At 39.0% G+C, this 16,441-nt stretch overlaps 3 protein-coding genes and 1 pseudogene across 6 annotated transcripts; 2 read left to right on the top strand and 2 right to left on the bottom strand.

Annotated features, from left to right (window-relative positions):
• Positions 1–1,562: 1,562 nt before the first annotated feature.
• Positions 1,563–4,732, top strand: LOC103949575 (glycine oxidase). Of its 2 annotated transcripts, none has more exons than XR_007251643.1 (9): positions 1,563–1,961; positions 2,078–2,227; positions 2,669–2,883; positions 3,019–3,089; positions 3,220–3,382; positions 3,602–3,794; positions 3,938–4,096; positions 4,204–4,315; positions 4,395–4,511. XR_007251643.1 is itself a non-coding variant. In XM_009360695.3 (9 exons), the coding sequence occupies exons 1-9, from the start codon at positions 1,610–1,612 to the stop codon at positions 4,485–4,487; spliced, it is 1,485 nt and encodes a 494-aa protein (XP_009358970.2). In that variant the 5' UTR covers positions 1,564–1,609; the 3' UTR covers positions 4,488–4,732. The 2 variants fall into 2 exon arrangements, 1 of the variants encoding a protein (XP_009358970.2); XM_009360695.3 differs by having other exon boundaries at positions 1,564–1,961; positions 4,227–4,315; positions 4,395–4,732.
• A 305-nt stretch (positions 4,733–5,037) lies between these two features.
• LOC103949626 (F-box/FBD/LRR-repeat protein At1g13570-like) lies at positions 5,038–7,808 on the bottom strand. 2 transcript variants are annotated; one of them, XM_048566492.1, is made up of 5 exons: positions 7,694–7,781; positions 6,947–7,009; positions 5,869–6,708; positions 5,608–5,763; positions 5,038–5,498 (listed from the first exon to the last, which is right to left on the bottom strand). In XM_048566492.1, exons 2-5 carry the CDS (start codon positions 7,007–7,009, stop codon positions 5,199–5,201), a joined length of 1,359 nt encoding a protein of 452 aa, XP_048422449.1. In that variant the 5' UTR covers positions 7,694–7,781; the 3' UTR covers positions 5,038–5,198. The 2 variants fall into 2 exon arrangements, with proteins under 2 accessions (XP_048422449.1, XP_048422443.1); XM_048566486.1 differs by having other exon boundaries at positions 6,947–7,808.
• Positions 7,809–8,040: 232 nt separating this feature from the next.
• LOC103940846 lies at positions 8,041–11,802 on the top strand (annotated as a pseudogene).
• Positions 11,803–12,264: 462 nt separating this feature from the next.
• Positions 12,265–15,847, bottom strand: LOC103940837 (linoleate 9S-lipoxygenase 2). 2 transcript variants are annotated; one of them, XM_009351020.3, is made up of 9 exons: positions 15,478–15,847; positions 15,097–15,380; positions 14,766–15,006; positions 14,360–14,698; positions 14,188–14,273; positions 13,998–14,087; positions 13,554–13,852; positions 13,192–13,455; positions 12,265–13,082 (listed from the first exon to the last, which is right to left on the bottom strand). In XM_009351020.3, exons 1-9 carry the CDS (start codon positions 15,644–15,646, stop codon positions 12,308–12,310), a joined length of 2,547 nt encoding a protein of 848 aa, XP_009349295.2. In that variant the 5' UTR covers positions 15,647–15,847; the 3' UTR covers positions 12,265–12,307. The 2 variants fall into 2 exon arrangements, with proteins under 2 accessions (XP_009349295.2, XP_048422434.1); XM_048566477.1 differs by lacking the exon at positions 14,360–14,698.
• Between the last annotated feature and the right edge of the window lie 594 nt (positions 15,848–16,441).

Below are 16,441 nucleotides of genomic sequence, written 5' to 3'. Positions count from 1 at the left end.
TTTTTGCATGATGAAACTTCGGGTCTAATCATTTTATGTGATGAGGATCAATAAACTTTGGATTAAGTATGTACTCATCGTAACAAAAAAAAAATACATTAAATAAATTAAAGTAATAGGCGGTAATTGCAGTCATAGTAAATAAATTGCTTTTAAGTAAATAAAGCTTGTGACAAAGATTTTGATTTAGCACCATTCACATAAATATGCCAAAACAGAAAATACAATGATTAAGTCCTCATCTTTTGCTTTTTCTTTTTCTTGGTCTGTCACTTCTTTTGTTTCATTCTTTTTATTTTATTATTAGTATTATTTTTATTTTTATTTCACAACTCTAAGTCCTTTTAGTTACTCAGGAAGTAATAGTAACAATAAGTTTCAATTGTTGTTCCTCCTCTAGTAAATTTCGAAAAAGTCGAAACGGTTCTCATAAGTTTTGAAGTCTGTGTCTGCAACTTATGCGAAGATCAAATTGTTAGATTTAGCTCAAATTTTAGTATGATATGGATAAGAGGATACCGAACAACTTTCGTGAAGAAACAATTTTGATCTGAGCTACTAAAATAGAGTTTTGGTACTCATAAGATGCCTGTCCAATTTTCTACGGAAATTGAAAACTGATTTGGTATTTTAAGCATCTGCGATGATCGCACTGTTGAAATTTTCTGAAAATTTGATATGTTGTAGGTACTAGGTGTATGAACAACTTTGAAGAGGAAATTATTTCAATCCTAGGTCTACAAGTTTGAGTTATGAGGCCGTTTACATGGTTGTCAGATTCTCTACGAATTTTGAATTTGTATTTTTTTGCTTCTGCAAAGGATGATATACAGTCATATAACAACATATATATATTTTCTTCAGAAAAATCAGTAGTACAAAGATTTTAAAATGAAATGAAAAGATTTTCTTATCTGTGAGATTCTAAGCAACATAGGTGAACAAGATTTGTCGTGTTGTGCTTTCCATTGACACCAGAGCTTCTCATGCTGATAACGTGTTGTAAAATTGACGGTGTGTGCAGTGGAATAAATAAACAAGACACAAAATTTATGAGGTTCCTCTATAGTCAGTGTGACTGGAGTATGTTCTCGGGGCAGCAGTGATGCTTTCATTATAATTTTGAATAATAAGATTACAAATATAACTCTTTCTATTATCTCCTCTTCTTTCTCTCTTCTTTCTTCCTTTACCAGCTGTATCTCTATCTGTGTATATTTGCTCTCCTCCTTCTCATCCATTTTATAGACAAGACTTTAGACAAAATTATGGTAAGATGAACGGTAAATTGGTAGTGGGATAGATAGTCATTCACAATGAATGACATGTGAATTACAACAAGATGGACATTCTTGATCGAAATGTTTTATAAAGGTTGAGGTATGTGCATTTCTAATTAGGAGAACTCAAGTTTTATCCATAAAAAATCGAGTGAAAATAACAACTTCCTCCCGTTTGAATTTCAGTTTTCTGTTGAGTTTCAGTCAAATGGTCCATCCGCCACTCTCGGTAAAACGACGTGTCGTCTTGCGGGAATATTCTGCTTCCCCTTTACACCAACACTCCCCTCGGATTAACTGAACTCAGAAGAAAAGTCAACAAAGCTTCGATGGCTGCAGCTTCGACTCTTCTCGCGCAACCAAAGGCCCACACAAACGATGCAGTCTCGTCTTTCCGAAGTCACTTCAAGTCATCCAGCTTCGCCTCCCAGTCAACGTCCTTTGGCTCCTCCAAATTCGCATCCAAATCGCTCTCCTTGCGCACCGCCGCAACCCGATCCGGCCGACCCGAACCCGCCACCTTGTCCCATTCGGAATCCCAGTCTGATCAAACATTCGATGTTTTAGTAATCGGAGCTGGAATAATCGGGTTGACCATTGCCCGGCAGTTCCTAATCGGGTCGGACCTGTCGGTCGCCGTAATTGACAAGTCTGTCCCTTGCTCTGGCGCCACCGGTGCCGGTAATGTTAACTTTTTCCTTCTAACTGACTGTTTGGTAGGCGGGAAAATCAAATTAGATGCCGGAAAAATGTTGGGTCAAATTTAATCTGATGAAAATGTTGACCTTTTGTTTTAGGCCAAGGGTATATATGGATGGGACACAAAACTCCCGGCAGCGACCTTTGGGACTTGGGGCTCAGAAGCCAGAAGCTTTGGGAGGAATTGGCTGAGAGTTTGATTGAGCAAGGTTTGGACCCTCTGCAACTATTGGGTTGGAAGAAAACAGGTCTGCGTTTCGAAGGCTCGTTTGCTACTGCTTTTGCAGAAAACACTTTTGTTCATAAGCGTTTTCAATAAAAATGATTGCTTTACAAACACTTCGAATTTTATATTAAAAATTCAAATGCTGCATGAAAAAACACTTGGAAGTGCTCCATGTGGCAGGTGCTTATTTAGAAAGAGCTTCTGGCGTGACCTAGAAGCAATCTTAAGTTTTTCTGCCAAACGTGGCTAGAAGAGATTTTGGTCGTTATAAAATGTTTTTTGAATTTCAAGTAGTCCCAAATATGCTTTATTTATTCAAATTTTGACCCACTATGAACCTCATTTATCGTTAACAAAAAAGATACTGACACATGTCACGTTGTTTAGTAGCAAATTCAATGAACAAATATGGTGATTCTATTAGTTTTTATATTTATTTTTAAGTGTTAGTCTGCTTTTATAGGAAGCTTGCTAGTTGGTAGAACTCCTGAGGACTTAGACGTGTTGAAAAGGAGGGTTAAGCAGGTATGTGAAGCCGGGTTAAGAGCGGAGTACTTGTCTTCCAGTGACTTGCATGTAAAGGAACCTGAACTCTTGGTTGATAAAGACACTGGAGCTGCCTTTCTACCTGATGATTGCCAGTTGGATGCACGCTGTGGCGTTGAATATCTTGAACAGGTTTTTCATTTATTCTGCCCTGAATTTTATTAATTTCTGGCACGTGTATGATATTGTGTATTTACACATTGCATAGTGAACAAATTTAGTGATCCTTTCGTTATTGGTATAATTAATGATCTGCCACTTACGCAGGGTAACAGGAATTATGCATCGAAGGGTAGATATGCTGAGTTTTATAATCATCCGGTGATTAGTTTATTAAGGTTTGCTGTCATGTTTTATTCGGTGCTTTGGAGATACACTGAGAAACCAACGGACAAGAATGGAGAATTTGGTTTTCAGTAGTTCAGTTACATTGTTAAGCTAATACTCATACTTATCTTATGTGCTCAGATCTGGTGGCAAGGGGGAGGTTGTGGCTATTAAGACTTCTAAGAATACGTTGTACTGTAAGAAGGCTATCGTAGTCGCAGCCGGTTGTTGGAGTGGGTCTTTGATGCGTGACCTGCTGAAAGAATCAGAAATTGTGGTGGATGTCCCCGTGAAACCACGAAAGGTTTAAATTAGGATTTGAACAGACTTCTCTTGCGTATATTAAACCAACTTAGCTGGATTTCCAGATGCATAAATGTAATTTAATAATATTGCTTTGATTAGGGATAACTTATAACCGAAGTTTGTATGTGTTTTATGCTATCCAACCTTCTGAACGATTTGCTCTAATTGCTCCAACTTTTATCTAAGAACGACGTAAGATTTTTGTTCTGCATGACAGGGTCACCTTTTAGTGCTTGAGAATTTTAATTCCTTTCATCTCAATCATGGGCTGATGGAGGTGGGATACGTTGATCATCAAACTGCAAATCCGCTTCCAAGCATATCGACCTCTGAATTGCTTAATCAAGATGAGCAAACCTTGTCTGTGTCAATGACAGCCACTATGGATGCAATGGGGAACATTATTCTTGGTAAAATTTTACTATGATTATTTGTTTCGTTTCTTGACAAGACATGGAATTTTGTAAATAATAACTTGCAGTTACCTATGAGTCTCAAGCTCATGTTTTACAAATCCAAGAGAGTCTTACCTCCAGTTATTATGACTTTCTAGGAAGCAGCCGCCAATTTGCTGGGTTCTGCACCGAGTTGGAAGAATCCATTATTAGCCGTATATGGGAGCGAGCTGGGGAGTTCTTTCCCAAATTAAAAGAAAAGCCCCTTTCAGATATCAGTAAGAGTACAGAAGTGCGAGTAGGATTACGACCTTACAGTAAGTCCTGAAATCTTTTAGAACCTAATTTATGTGATCCTCTGGATCATTGGATTCTAAGATTTATGCTAGTACTAAAAACTTTTGTCATTTCCGGCGAATTGAAGAATGACATAACCTTGTATCTCAGTGCCTGATGGGAAGCCAGTGATTGGGCCTGTGCCAGGTTTGGCAAACGTGTTCCTTGCAACCGGGCATGAAGGGGGAGGGCTTTCCTTGGTAATTTTTTGTACTGATTATTTGTTAAAAGTTATGTCAAGTGAAGGAAGAATCATCCATCATTTCGTTCCAATTTCAGGCTCTAGGGACTGCCGAAATGCTCACGGATATGGTGCTAGGAAATTCTGAGAAGGTTAACTCTGCACCGTTCACTGTTCATGGTCGATGTTGATGATAAAACCACCGGTGTATTCAACATTAAGACAGTAATTTTCATGATCATTTCATGGGCTATATGAATCATAAATTCATAACGTAGCTTGGGCAATCTGGATACCTTTCTGCTCATCTTTATGCATTTCATACCTTATCTTTCATCTTGTACGATTGTTTTGTGCTATTTAGCCAGGTGTTCTATAGAAAAGTGTTCTGTACATATTTCCACGTTTTCTTATAAATTAAAATACATTATGCTGCGGTTCCTGGGCTTGAAAAGTTGTATATCTTTTATACTGCCTAAAACATGTCAAATTGATATACTGTTTGGAATCCCCTTCCCCGTGATGCCCCCTCTGGATTCAACATTGGGTGCATCAGGGTACAAAAGCATGTAAGGAATCTTGGCATGCCCCCGTCTGTTGGTAAGCCTGGGATCGGTATTCTTCCACTCAATTCTTTTCTCTAACATTCGAAGTTTTCTTTTGAACTTTTCGAACTTATCGCTAACCTGTTCATCATGCATCCACAATGCATCACGGTACAAAAGCATGTAAGAAATCACATAATATTATTGTTTGCAAAGAAAACAATGGCAGGTAATAGTACCCAAACATAAATTCCCCACCATTTTAAACTGGGAAGACAAAAACAGATTAGGGATAGCACCCAACTATCAAAACCACACTTCAGTTCAGCAAGCAAGTCCGTGTCTGCCGTAGTTGTTTCATGGATGAAACATGAACCAAGGGTCCATGTATATTATCTCTGCATTCTCCGAGACACACCAAAACGGGAGCACCTTTTTTACTTGTTCCGGAAAACCTCCGACAATAACAGCTGGCTCCACAATCATCTTCTCGAGCACAGGTGAACTTGAAAGCAAAATTTTGATGAAATCTAATTCAGCGCTAAGACCAGATACTTCGGTTATTTTCAGAAGTCGCAGTTGAGTGAGTTGGCAATTCTGGTTGTCGTCCAATGCGTAGTTCATTTTCCCCCCAACATCCTCATCCCCTTTGCGGGCCTACGCAAATAGATATCATCAGAGACTAACTCTAAAAGTACAATTATTTTAGAGTTGGGCTGACATTTGTAATTGAACACCAGGATATGTTACAAAAACTAAAACTCACCAAAATTTCTAGTTCTTGTAGAGCAGGGACGCTTCTCAGAAGGCATAAGGCAGTTAAAGTCTCCTTTCTATCATTGAAGCCTATGTGTATAGACAGAACCTTCAGGTATCGGAGCGGTTGAGGCATCTTTTCTGGCAAGACTCCAAGACCCAAATACTAAAGGTTCATAGAATCAGCAAATTGAAAGTATATGGTCAAATTCTGATAGCCATAAAAGCTGACTAGCTACTAATTGGAGGTATGAAACCACAAAACCATTACCTTTAAGAAGTACATTTCGATACGAAGCCTTTGAATCCAAGGCAGATGAACAAAAAAGTTGAGCAAATTGCTACAACTTCCAGCAGTCCGTCCTTGGTTATTTGCAATGCTAACAGTCGAAGTTGAAGTCAACCAAATGCGAACATTGGCCAATTTTAAGGTATTCACAAGACTAACATACTCAAAAACACCTTTAAAGGAAAAACGAGAGAGATTCGGTGCATCAATCTTGAGATGGGTGAATCCATCACAGTTGATCAAGACAAATATCTCAAGGAGAGGACAACAAGTAATCAGATTCTCAAGCACACCTTGGTCCAAAGTTACTTTCATAAAACCAAGCATCTTCAAACTCCTGAACCCTTTGAATGTGGGCGGAGGTTGAAGCAAACAATTAAGTAACGCCAAATAAATCAAATTTTGACAGGAGAACAAATATGAAGACACGTTGTAGATATGCTGAGTATGTAAGTTAAGGACCAACTCTTTGATAGAGTTTCTTGACAGATGAATAATCCATCGATCAATATCTTCACTAGCTTGATATCCGGAAAGAGTGACCTCGAACATGTTTATGGGGCCAACGAGACCTTGGAGTACATGGTCAACAATTTTAGCAAAGGTTGTATGGTTTTGACTCGAGGTGCGCCGGTTATCAAACTGAAGACGAGTAAGCATAGTCCATTTGTTCATCCAGTTGCTGGATAAAACGCTAGTCCTCACTGCCTCCCTAAGTGGCATATGTGACAAAATTTTGCCTATAATATCACTCGGTAAGTTGCTAATTCTGTCCAACTCCATATCCATTTTCACAGGAGACTTTGGTGGTTTTATGTCCACCTGAAATATTCCAGAGATGAAAAAAGAATCTTCAGTCTAACAAACTAGCCACCGTTGTTACCTGCATTTAGTATTTAAGCCCCAACTTTATGCAATTAAAAGTGTGGAAACAGATAAGGTAAGCAAACATAGTTCAAAACTAATTGTCATATAGCTATCAAAATCGCGGGCAGTAGCGTGTAGGTTCAAGATTCAAGTGGTAGTATCAGGTCCCTTGGCTATTGTTCTTAGAACTGACCTGGTCTGGCGATCCATGGCATCCCAATTCGATTGAATGGGATGATAGTTTCTCATTCTCCATCTGTAAAAACATAATTTTGATTAAATCACACATCGCATATATACCCGGCCTTCTAATTCTTTAAAAGATTTGTCTAAAAGATTCATGATATACTAGGAAAGACGTTTCAAATACCACACATAGGTTATTGGGCATGTGTTTTGACTACCAAAGGGAAATCACCAAAAGCGGCAGTATATATTCATTACAAGAACAACTGAACAACAACTTAAATTCTAAAAGAGAATAAGATTACAGGGTGCAAAAACCCCTACTCAACCCTTCTTCACTTTCCTCCAACAAAACAAGTACAAAATAGAAACGAGATTGTTATCAAACGGTCCTAAATTTCCTTTCACTCGAGATTGAGAACAAAACAAGCAAACACACTGAAAACTTGGCACATTTTACTAGTACTCACAAGAGAATGTCTCGACTGCATTGTTTATATATCAATCAAATGCACAAAATTAAAACCCCAAAAAAAAAAAGAAAAAAAAAACCATATGAATCAAATTTTGACGATGAGTATAGAGAAATAGAGACGGATGAGATGACGTTTCCTCCGCAAGATCGCTAAAGAGATATGATAGCAAACGAGTTTCAATTAACTGATTAAAGGTAAACATGCATGGAGAAAACGCTCAAGGTTAAAACATGCTGAAGTAATCGCTCGAGGTAAAAACATGCTCTGAAGGGGCTTACGTAATGAAGCGACGAAGTAACCCCAGATCCAAAAAAATAAAGAGCACTTCTTCCAAAGAAATACAACTCCAGCAAATTAAACAAATAAAAAAACGATCTGCTCCACACAAAAAAAAAAAAAAAAAAAAAAAAAAAAACAAACGATAGACATCACTGATTAGTCAACAAACCAGAAAACTGTTTCCCTACAAAAAAGATCACGTAAAAAAATATCCACGTATTCGAAATTCAATAATTAGTATTTTAATTTTAAAAAAAATCAATAATGAAATGTGATTTAAATAAATAGAAAAATGTTGACATGAATATTGTTTAAAGCACCTTAATCAAATCTTCAAGAGGAACCAATGTTTGATCTAAAAGGTATTGAAAAAAATGCAGGGAGCTCTAATTTTTTAGACCATACTTGTAAATTATGTATTGTGTCACTACTACAAAATAAGCACCTTATTCAATATTTAAGTAATAATTAAATTATCAACAATCACGTCTTATAATTTACAAAATATGGATTAACATTGATGGTCACTCTAGCATTAACTGATCCCATTTTTTTTGGTGAAACCGTGACCCCAAATTGGAGCTGCTGGCTTTATAAATAGAGATAATAATAAGGTAATGCTAGAGTGACCATCAGTTGAACCATATTTTATAAACTACGTGAAGTGGTGATTGATGATTGAAATCCTTTTTTAAATCATTAATAAAATTCAATCATCAATCGTCACATTATGTGGTCTACAAATATGGTCTAAAAACATTATCTTCCTAGTGTTTTTCATAATAATATACGTTGTTGCCCCATCATATATCTCCTATATGTAATGTTCTGATAATCCCCGCCTAGTGCCTAATGCCGTCTAGGCCCTGCTTAGGAGCTAGGTGGTGACCCTAGGCCTTTGAAAATTAAGAAAGAGCATCTAGACCTACTAAGGTGAACGCCTAGTGTGCCTAGGCACCCGCCTAGACCTGTCTAGGCACTTGCCTAGGTCTCAACTCTCACTTATACAGAAAATTGATAACTTCCATTTTGGAATATATTTTTTTATTAAAATGTAAGAGACTTGTTAAATACTCGAATGAACACTCATTATATGCTTGCTCCTCATATTCTCAATATATTTTAGTACTTTATAATTTATATGTCATTTTATTTTACAATTTATGTGTTTCAATACAATTATGTATTATTTTTAAGTATAAATACACTTATTTATACGATTTATAATAAATTTACTTAAATCCACCTAGTCCATCTGAAGTTAGGCCCCAGCCCACCGCCCGACTAGTGCCTAGCGTCTTTTAGAACTTTGCCTATATGAGAGAAATAGTTAGAGTCAATTTTTCCTTTCCAATTAAAAAGAAAGGGGGAAGCTAGTAGTAGGGTCTAATGATGTGGATGATTTAAGAAACTAATGAGTTCAAAACTAAATCACGAGCGACAAACCATGCAGTTCAACCCCATTCTCCAATCTTGTTGTATAAAAATAAAAAATAAATGTAAGGCAAGTGAACATTCTAGATTAAGATGTTTCGTAAAGGATGAACTGTGCATTTTCTCCGTAGAACTTTATCCATAAAAATTGAGTAAATCACTTCTTCCCGTTTGAATTTCAGCTTTCTGTTGAGTTTTATTCAAACGACGACCCATCGGCACTCCCGTTAAAACGACGTGTCGTCTCGCCGGAATATTCTGCTTTCCCTTTACACCTACGCTCCCCTCGGATTCACGGACTGAGGAGAGTCAACATAGCGGCCCCACACAAACGACGCCGTCTCGTCTTTACGAAGTCACTTCAAGCCATCCAGCTTTGCCTCCCTGTTAACCTCTTTTGGCTCCTCGAAATTCGCATCCAAATCGCTCTCCTTGTGCACCGCCGCAACCCGATCCGGCCGACCCGAACCCGCCCCCTTGTCCCATTCGGAATCCCAGTCTGATCAAACATTCGATGTTTTAGTAATCGGAGCTGGAATAATCGGGTTGACCAATGCCCGGCAGTTCCTAATCGGGTCGGACCAGTCGGTCACCGTAATTGACAAGTCTGTCCCTTGCTCTGGCGCTACCGGTGCCGGTAATGTTAACTTTTTCCTTCTTACTGACTGTTTGGTAGGCGGGGAAAATCAAAATTAGATGCCGGAAAATGGACTTGGATCCTCTCTCTTGAGCTAATGGAGAGGATCCTCCTCATCAATCATCATGGACCGTTGGATTTTTATCTAACGACTACAAATGGATTTATTTAAAGTTTTTCTGTCAAACGCGGTTAAAATAGATTTTGGTTGTCATAAAGTTTTTGAATTTCAAGTAGTACCAATATGATTAATTTATTCAAATTTTGACCCGACGTGGACCTCATTTATCGTTAACAGAAAAGATTCTGACACATGTCATGTTGTTTGGTAGCAAATTCAATGAACAAATATGGTGATTCTATTATTTTTTATATATATTTGAAGTGTTAGTCTGCTTTTATAGGAAGCTTGCTAGTTGGTAGAGCTCCTGAGGACTCAGACGTGTTGAAAAGAGGGTTAAGCAGGTATGTGAAGCTGGGCTAAGAGCGGAGTACTTGTCTTCCAGTGACTTGCATGTAAAGGAACCTAAACTCTTGATTGATAAAGACACAGGAGCTGCCTTTCTACCTGATGATTGCCAGTTGGATGCACACTGCAGCATTGAATATCTTGAACAGGTTTTTCGTTAATTCTAATTTTGGCCCTGAATTTTATTCATTTCCGGCACGTATGATATTGTGTATTCACACATTGTATAGTGAATAAATTTAGTGATCCTCTCGTTATTGGTGTAATTAATGATCACCCACTTACACAGGGTAACAGGAATTATGCATCAAGGGGTAGATATGCTGAGTTTTATAATCATCCGGTGATTAGTTTATTAAGGTTTGCTGTCATGTTTTATTCGGTGCACTGGAGATACGCTGAGAAACCAACGGACAAGAATGGAGAATTTGGTTTTCAGTAGTTCAGTTACATTGTTAAGCTAATACTCATACATTTCTTATGTGCTCAGATCTGGTGGCAATGGGGACGTTGTGGCTATTAAGAATTCTAGAATACATTGCACTGTAAGAAGGCTATTGTAGTCGCAGCTGGTTGTTGGAGTGGGTCTTTGATGCGTGACCTGCTGAAAGAATCAGAAATTGTGGTGGATGTCCACGTGAAACCACAAAAGGTTTAAATTAGGATTTGAACAGACTTCTCTTGCATATATTAAACCAACTTAGCTGGATTTCCAGATGCATAAATGTAATTTAATAATATTGCTTTGATTAGGGATAAGTTATAACTGAAGTTTGGACGTGTTTTATGCTATCCAACCTTCTGAACGTGTTGCTCTAATTTCTCCAACTTTTATTTAAGAACGACCTAAGATTTTTGTTCTGCATGACAGGGTCACCTTTTAGTGCTTGAGAATTTTAATTCCTTTCATCTCGATCATGGGCTGATGGAGGTGGGATACGTTGCTCATCAAACTGTAAATCCGCTCCCAAGCATATCGAATTCTGAATTGCTTAATCAAGATGAACAAACCTTGTCTGTGTCAATGACAGTCACTGTGGATACAATGGGGAACATTATTCTTGGTAAAATTTTACTTTGATTATTTGTTTCGTTTCTTGACAAGACATGGAATTTTGTAAATAATAACTTGCAGTTACCTATGAGTCTCAAGCTCATGTTTTACAAATCCAAGAGTATCTTACCTCCCGTTATTATGACTTTCTAGGAAGCAGCCGCCAATTTGCTGGGTTCTGATCCAAGTTGGAAGAATCCATTATTAGCCGCATATGGGAGCGAGCTGGGGAGTTCCTTCCCAAATTAAAAGAGAAGCCCCTTTCAGATATCAGTAAGAGTACAGAAGTGCGAGTAGGATTCTGACCTTACAGTAAGTCCTGAAATCTTTTAGAACCTAATTAACGTGATCCTCTGGATCATTGGATTCCAAGATTTATGCTAGTACTAAAAACTTTTGTCATTTCCGGCGAATTGAAGAATGACATAACCTTGTATCTCAGTGCCTGATGGGAAGCCGGTGATTGGGCCTGTGCCAGGTTTGGCAAACGTGTTCCTTGCAAGTGGGCATGAAGAGAGGGGGTGGGGAGGGGGGGTACTGATAATTTATTAAAAGTTATGTAAAATGAAGGAAGAATCATCCATCATTTGTTCCAATTTCAGGCTCTAGGCACTGCCGAAATGCTCACGGATATGGTGCTAGGAAATTCTGAGAAGATTAATTCTGCACCGTTCACTGTTCATGGCCGATGTTGATGATAAAACCACCAGTGTATTCAACATTAAAACAGTGATTTTCATGATCATTTCATGGGCTATACGAATCATTAATTCATAACGTAGCTCGGGCACTCTGGAAAGCCTAAGTTCTAAGGTTATGTCCAGGAGAACCTTTCTGCACATCTTTATGTATTCCATATATTGTCTTTTATCTTGCATGATTGTTTTGTGCTATTTAGCCAGGTGTTCTATAGAAAAGCGTTCTGTACATATTTCCACGTTTTAATATAAATTAAAATACATTATGCTGCGGCTCCTGGGCTCGAAAAGTCGCATATCTTTCATACTGCCTAAAACATGTCAAATTGATATACTGTTTGGAATCCCCTTCCCCGTGATGCCCCCTCTGGATTCAACATTGGGTGTATCAGGGTACAAAAGCATGTAAGGAATCTTGGCACGCCCCCGTCTGTTGGTAAGCCTGGGATCGGTATTCTTGGACTCAATTCTTTCCTCTAACATTCGAAGTTTTCTTTTGAACTTTTCAAACTTTTCGCTAACCTGTTCATTATGTATCCACATTGTTGATGGCCTCTGACCCAAGTACACTTCATCTGACGTGTGTTGTGAGAGCACCTCTGCAAGTGCTATACCCAAGATCATCTCATCCCTTTCAGGTAACATGCTAAGGTAGTATTTGTCTGGATCCGTCAAGAACTCTGCATATTCAAGTGTTCCTTCCTCAGGAATGAACCTTCGGCACAGTGTGGGACGATTTAGAGGATAACCAGCATATGCATATTGCCCAAAGTTTACTGAAGCATGCAAGGCTGATGCAATCCATATAAGAGTTGTCAAAGCTTTGATGAGGTCCTCGCGTGATGCCATTTGGTACCACCATGTCTCACTGCTCTTATCACCGTGACCAACATTTCGGATTTCAGACCACCATGCTTGGATTTCTTCATCAGATCTTACAGAAACGTCGTCTGTGTAGAAGAGCATGCAAAAATCTGTTACCCAAGCCTGGATAGCAGTCCATATCTCAAGTCCATCTGCAGCATAGGGATAGTCCTGGAAAAGGAGCTGAACCCCAGAAGGGTTATTCGGATCTGGGTCTTCTATGGCCATACCTCTGAAAAGTGTTCACAAAGAAATCACTTCTTGGAAAGCATCTTCAGATAAACAATATTGCTCACTGAATGTCGAATTATGACCCAGGGTTATCATGGAATTATAAATACCTTTTAAGTAGATCAGCAGGAAGGGCTTGTTCATCAAATCGCCACTCTTTGTAGAGCTCAGCAGATAACTGCATCGAGAGTTCAGCAGAAAACAATGTCTTCTCAAGGATTCCACCAGAGTTAATGAGCATACTCCGAGCCAGAGCGTTTACGTGCATGGTGTCTTTGAAATGAGGATCTAGTAGCCAATGGATTGGGTGCATCACACTGAGCTGCCTTCTAGTAGCAATGATGAAAGGCTCAACCACCGCATGTGTATGCAACCTAAAAAATTCATTGCACGGGCAAGCATTTTGGTTGTATGAAATGCAATGAACAATGATAAATGCATTATTTAGGGTTCATCAAACAGTTCAACTCACCAATGGCTGACTAGTTGATGATAGACAGAGTCATTAACTGCAACATGGGCCTTAGCATACTGCCAGAGTGCTGCAGCTTCACCCTGACTTGCCGGTAGAACTACCCAATTGATCTCATTGTCTACTTCTGAACCCGGCAAACTAAGTTCTATTGCTATTGGCTTTAGTGTGAAATCACTCTTCAAGAATAGTAGTGTACGGGATGCATAAGTACAAACATCCTTTGAGTTGATTTGGCTTAAGAAGGGCATGAGATAGTCATGGTGACCCAAGATGAATATTCTCCAGTTGTTCATTGCCTGTGAAGTTTATGGAAATTTATAAAAAGCAATTGCCATGAAAATGCATTCCTTCTGTGATACAACGTTGGGTTGATTTTACAACCCGGGGTGAATTATATACTGATTTTTCAGTTTGGGCGGCACAATGATCATATAGAATTACCTGAGGCAGAGTCATTCCTTCGAGGTTGTGCTCTATGTCTGATTGCTCTATTAAACTCACTGCTCCGCTTTTGCTTTGTGGTGGAAATACCTTCAATTTTCTCAGAAGAAAACCGATATATGAAGATAACTAGAACAGTTTTGTTGTTAATCGCGTAGAAACACTACAGGTTGATAAGGGTAGGATGTACCTCCAAGGATCGTATTCGTGCTGGATTGATTCCTGCAAGCATTTGGCGGCCAAACTCTTCATCATCCTTCCATGCAAATTCGTTTTCTGGAAAGTGGAAAACAACAATCTAAAGAGTTATGAAGTGGCATCTACCGTGCAAGCTGCAGTAGTGTACTAGTCAGCTCCGTCACCTGCTATGATTTGGGGAACTGGAAGTTTCAAGGGGTTCTTGATTGCATGAGTAACTTCTTTGAAAAACTCTTTTGGTACTATAGCTTTCAGTTTCTCTTTGAGAGCGCCCTCAATTACTTGACTTTTGTTGCGAGAAAACATGTCATGTATCTCATCAAATGACTCAAAATGATTGGAACCGGGCTGTATCACAGATTCTACCTTATGGGTCAGGAAATGCAGGACAGCCTGGATTGAGTTTGATGCGAACTCAGATTGTTTCTTGGGGCTGAACCTCTCATCCGGAGGAACGTATATGTCCAGGTTAACGGTACTTGGTCGGCTTTCAGTTAAAGGATCTATGATTTGTCGTGTTAGCCATGGAAATACTATTTGTTGAAATGAGACGAAAGAGAAGTTGTATACCTGCATTGCTAGGATGGCGGCCTGTTCTTCCTCTGCGCGGATATGGATGTAATTCCGAGCCACCCAAGACAGGTCTATTGTGTTCTTCACCTTTGTCAGGATCCCCGAGGTCATTGTAGTAATCATAATCGTAAATTCGTTCCCATTCTTTCCTCTCCCCAGTTCCATCTCCTCTCAAGCTAATAAGCTCTTCCTTCCTCAGTTCTATTAGAGCTTGGGGTGTTTGATTGGGAAGATATTTCTGTAACAACATGAGCAGCTGTGTTGCTTAATTGCATTTGCGAATACTTGGGTCAAATAAAACAGGCAAGTTAGTAGTTGTGCAACTTACAGTATTTGCAAAGAAAATTCGATCTAAATTTTTGGTCGTTCGGAATGGATACACCCAGGAGTGGCAGTCGAAAAGTGTAATCTGATTGTTCTGGATTTGAAGAGATGCAGATTGGAGGAAAAACCTTTTCTTGCCTCGGTTTGTTACAACCAAAGCTCCTGGATTTCCAAAGTTTAGTTCAACCTGGAACTTGACACTATATGTTCTGGTTTTTTCACCATCGTCTGTCTTGGTGGTTCCACTTTTGAGGTAAGCTTGGTTGCTCAACTTGCCCTTGCCAGTTTCTGTTGTATACAACATCAAGAAAGCAAAGATTTTCGGGTCACAGAATTACACGAAGCTCAATAGTTTTTCAAAGTAATTGCTCCACTTTGAACTTACTTGGATCAACTTCTGTCGAACTATATAATCGAAGAGAAGCTGATCTTCCCGAACCAGATTGTTTATGGCTCTGGACAACGACAATTTCTCCTTTGATAGTTGAGTGTCTGCTCCGCGATGGGCTAGTAACTGGGTGGCGCTGGTGTTGCATATTTGCTGCCTCTTGCATGGAAAAGTGACTCGGCAAATCAACGATGGAGAACTTATTATGAGAAAAATGAAGTTATTAATAATGTAGATGAATGCGAAACGTAAAGACTTATGCTTTGCCTCTTATTCTTACCTAGGCATGTGATTCGTTGCTTGACGAGAGGTTTTCTTCTTCTTTTGTGATATTTTAGTTCCATTCCGAGTACAAGTTTTGTGATTCTGTCCTTGATTCTTTTATCGATATCGCTAGTAGACTTGCGAAAATTGAGCAACAGATGCGTCAGGTGGAAAACGAGAAGTGCCCAAAAGGTGCCAAAGGGTGCCAACTGGGAAAATCTGCCCGCTATCGTATCCAATTGCATTCGCTTGTGCAACAAGTAACAACCACGTAACGGCATCTGCATTTAGGTGGAAAATCTTTCACTCTACTCCTCTTATGAACACCATAGACTGTATCATGTTGTCTATTGCTCGAAACATGAAGTGGCTACCTTACGTGTTGTAGTGGACTGTCGCATTATGCTTGAAATTGATGTTATTGAGCACTTGTGGAATCAACAAGGAGACCAAGAAGTACAACAAGCATCTGCATCTGCGTCCAGCCTACATATTTTCCAGTTTCCCTGGAAAATTAAATAGAATGTATTTACTATTTACCCGAAACCTGCAAGCCCGCACGTTTAGGATCCATTTGCTAGGCTGGATGGGATTGAGCTTCAGGAGTAGGATTGGATTGGCATTGGATGAGTTACATAACCTATCATATTTTCTCTTATTTCGGATTTGTAGCCAATCCAGTCCGTGATGCATTTAT

Source organism: the organism of the source record quoted next, unplaced genomic scaffold (assembly GCF_019419815.1).
Source record: "Pyrus x bretschneideri cultivar Hongxiangsu unplaced genomic scaffold, Pyrus_bretschneideri_v1 Contig10, whole genome shotgun sequence".
Taxonomy (NCBI): Eukaryota; Viridiplantae; Streptophyta; class Magnoliopsida; order Rosales; family Rosaceae; genus Pyrus; species Pyrus x bretschneideri.
This window is presented reverse-complemented; position numbering and strand designations above follow the sequence as displayed.

Coding starts and splice junctions, on each gene's coding strand:
- LOC103949575 (XM_009360695.3), top strand. CDS start 1,610: ATGGCTGCAGCTTCGACTCTTCTCGCGCAACCAAAGGCCCACACAAAC. Junction 2,228..2,668: donor ATTGGGTTGGAAGAAAACAG/GTCTGCGTTTCG, acceptor CTGCTTTTATAG/GAAGCTTGCTAGTTGGTAGA. Junction 4,316..4,394: donor AAGGGGGAGGGCTTTCCTTG/GTAATTTTTTGT, acceptor TTCCAATTTCAG/GCTCTAGGGACTGCCGAAAT.
- LOC103949626 (XM_048566486.1), bottom strand. CDS start 7,042: ATGTGTGATTTAATCAAAATTATGTTTTTACAGATGGAGAATGAGAAA. Junction 5,764..5,868: donor TCGAAATGTACTTCTTAAAG/GTAATGGTTTTG, acceptor ATGAACCTTTAG/TATTTGGGTCTTGGAGTCTT. Junction 5,499..5,607: donor TACAAGAACTAGAAATTTTG/GTGAGTTTTAGT, acceptor CTATTTGCGTAG/GCCCGCAAAGGGGATGAGGA.
- LOC103940837 (XM_009351020.3), bottom strand. CDS start 15,646: ATGCAAGAGGCAGCAAATATGCAACACCAGCGCCACCCAGTTACTAGC. Junction 15,381..15,477: donor TTCGACAGAAGTTGATCCAA/GTAAGTTCAAAG, acceptor TGTATACAACAG/AAACTGGCAAGGGCAAGTTG. Junction 13,853..13,997: donor AAGGAATGACTCTGCCTCAG/GTAATTCTATAT, acceptor TAAACTTCACAG/GCAATGAACAACTGGAGAAT.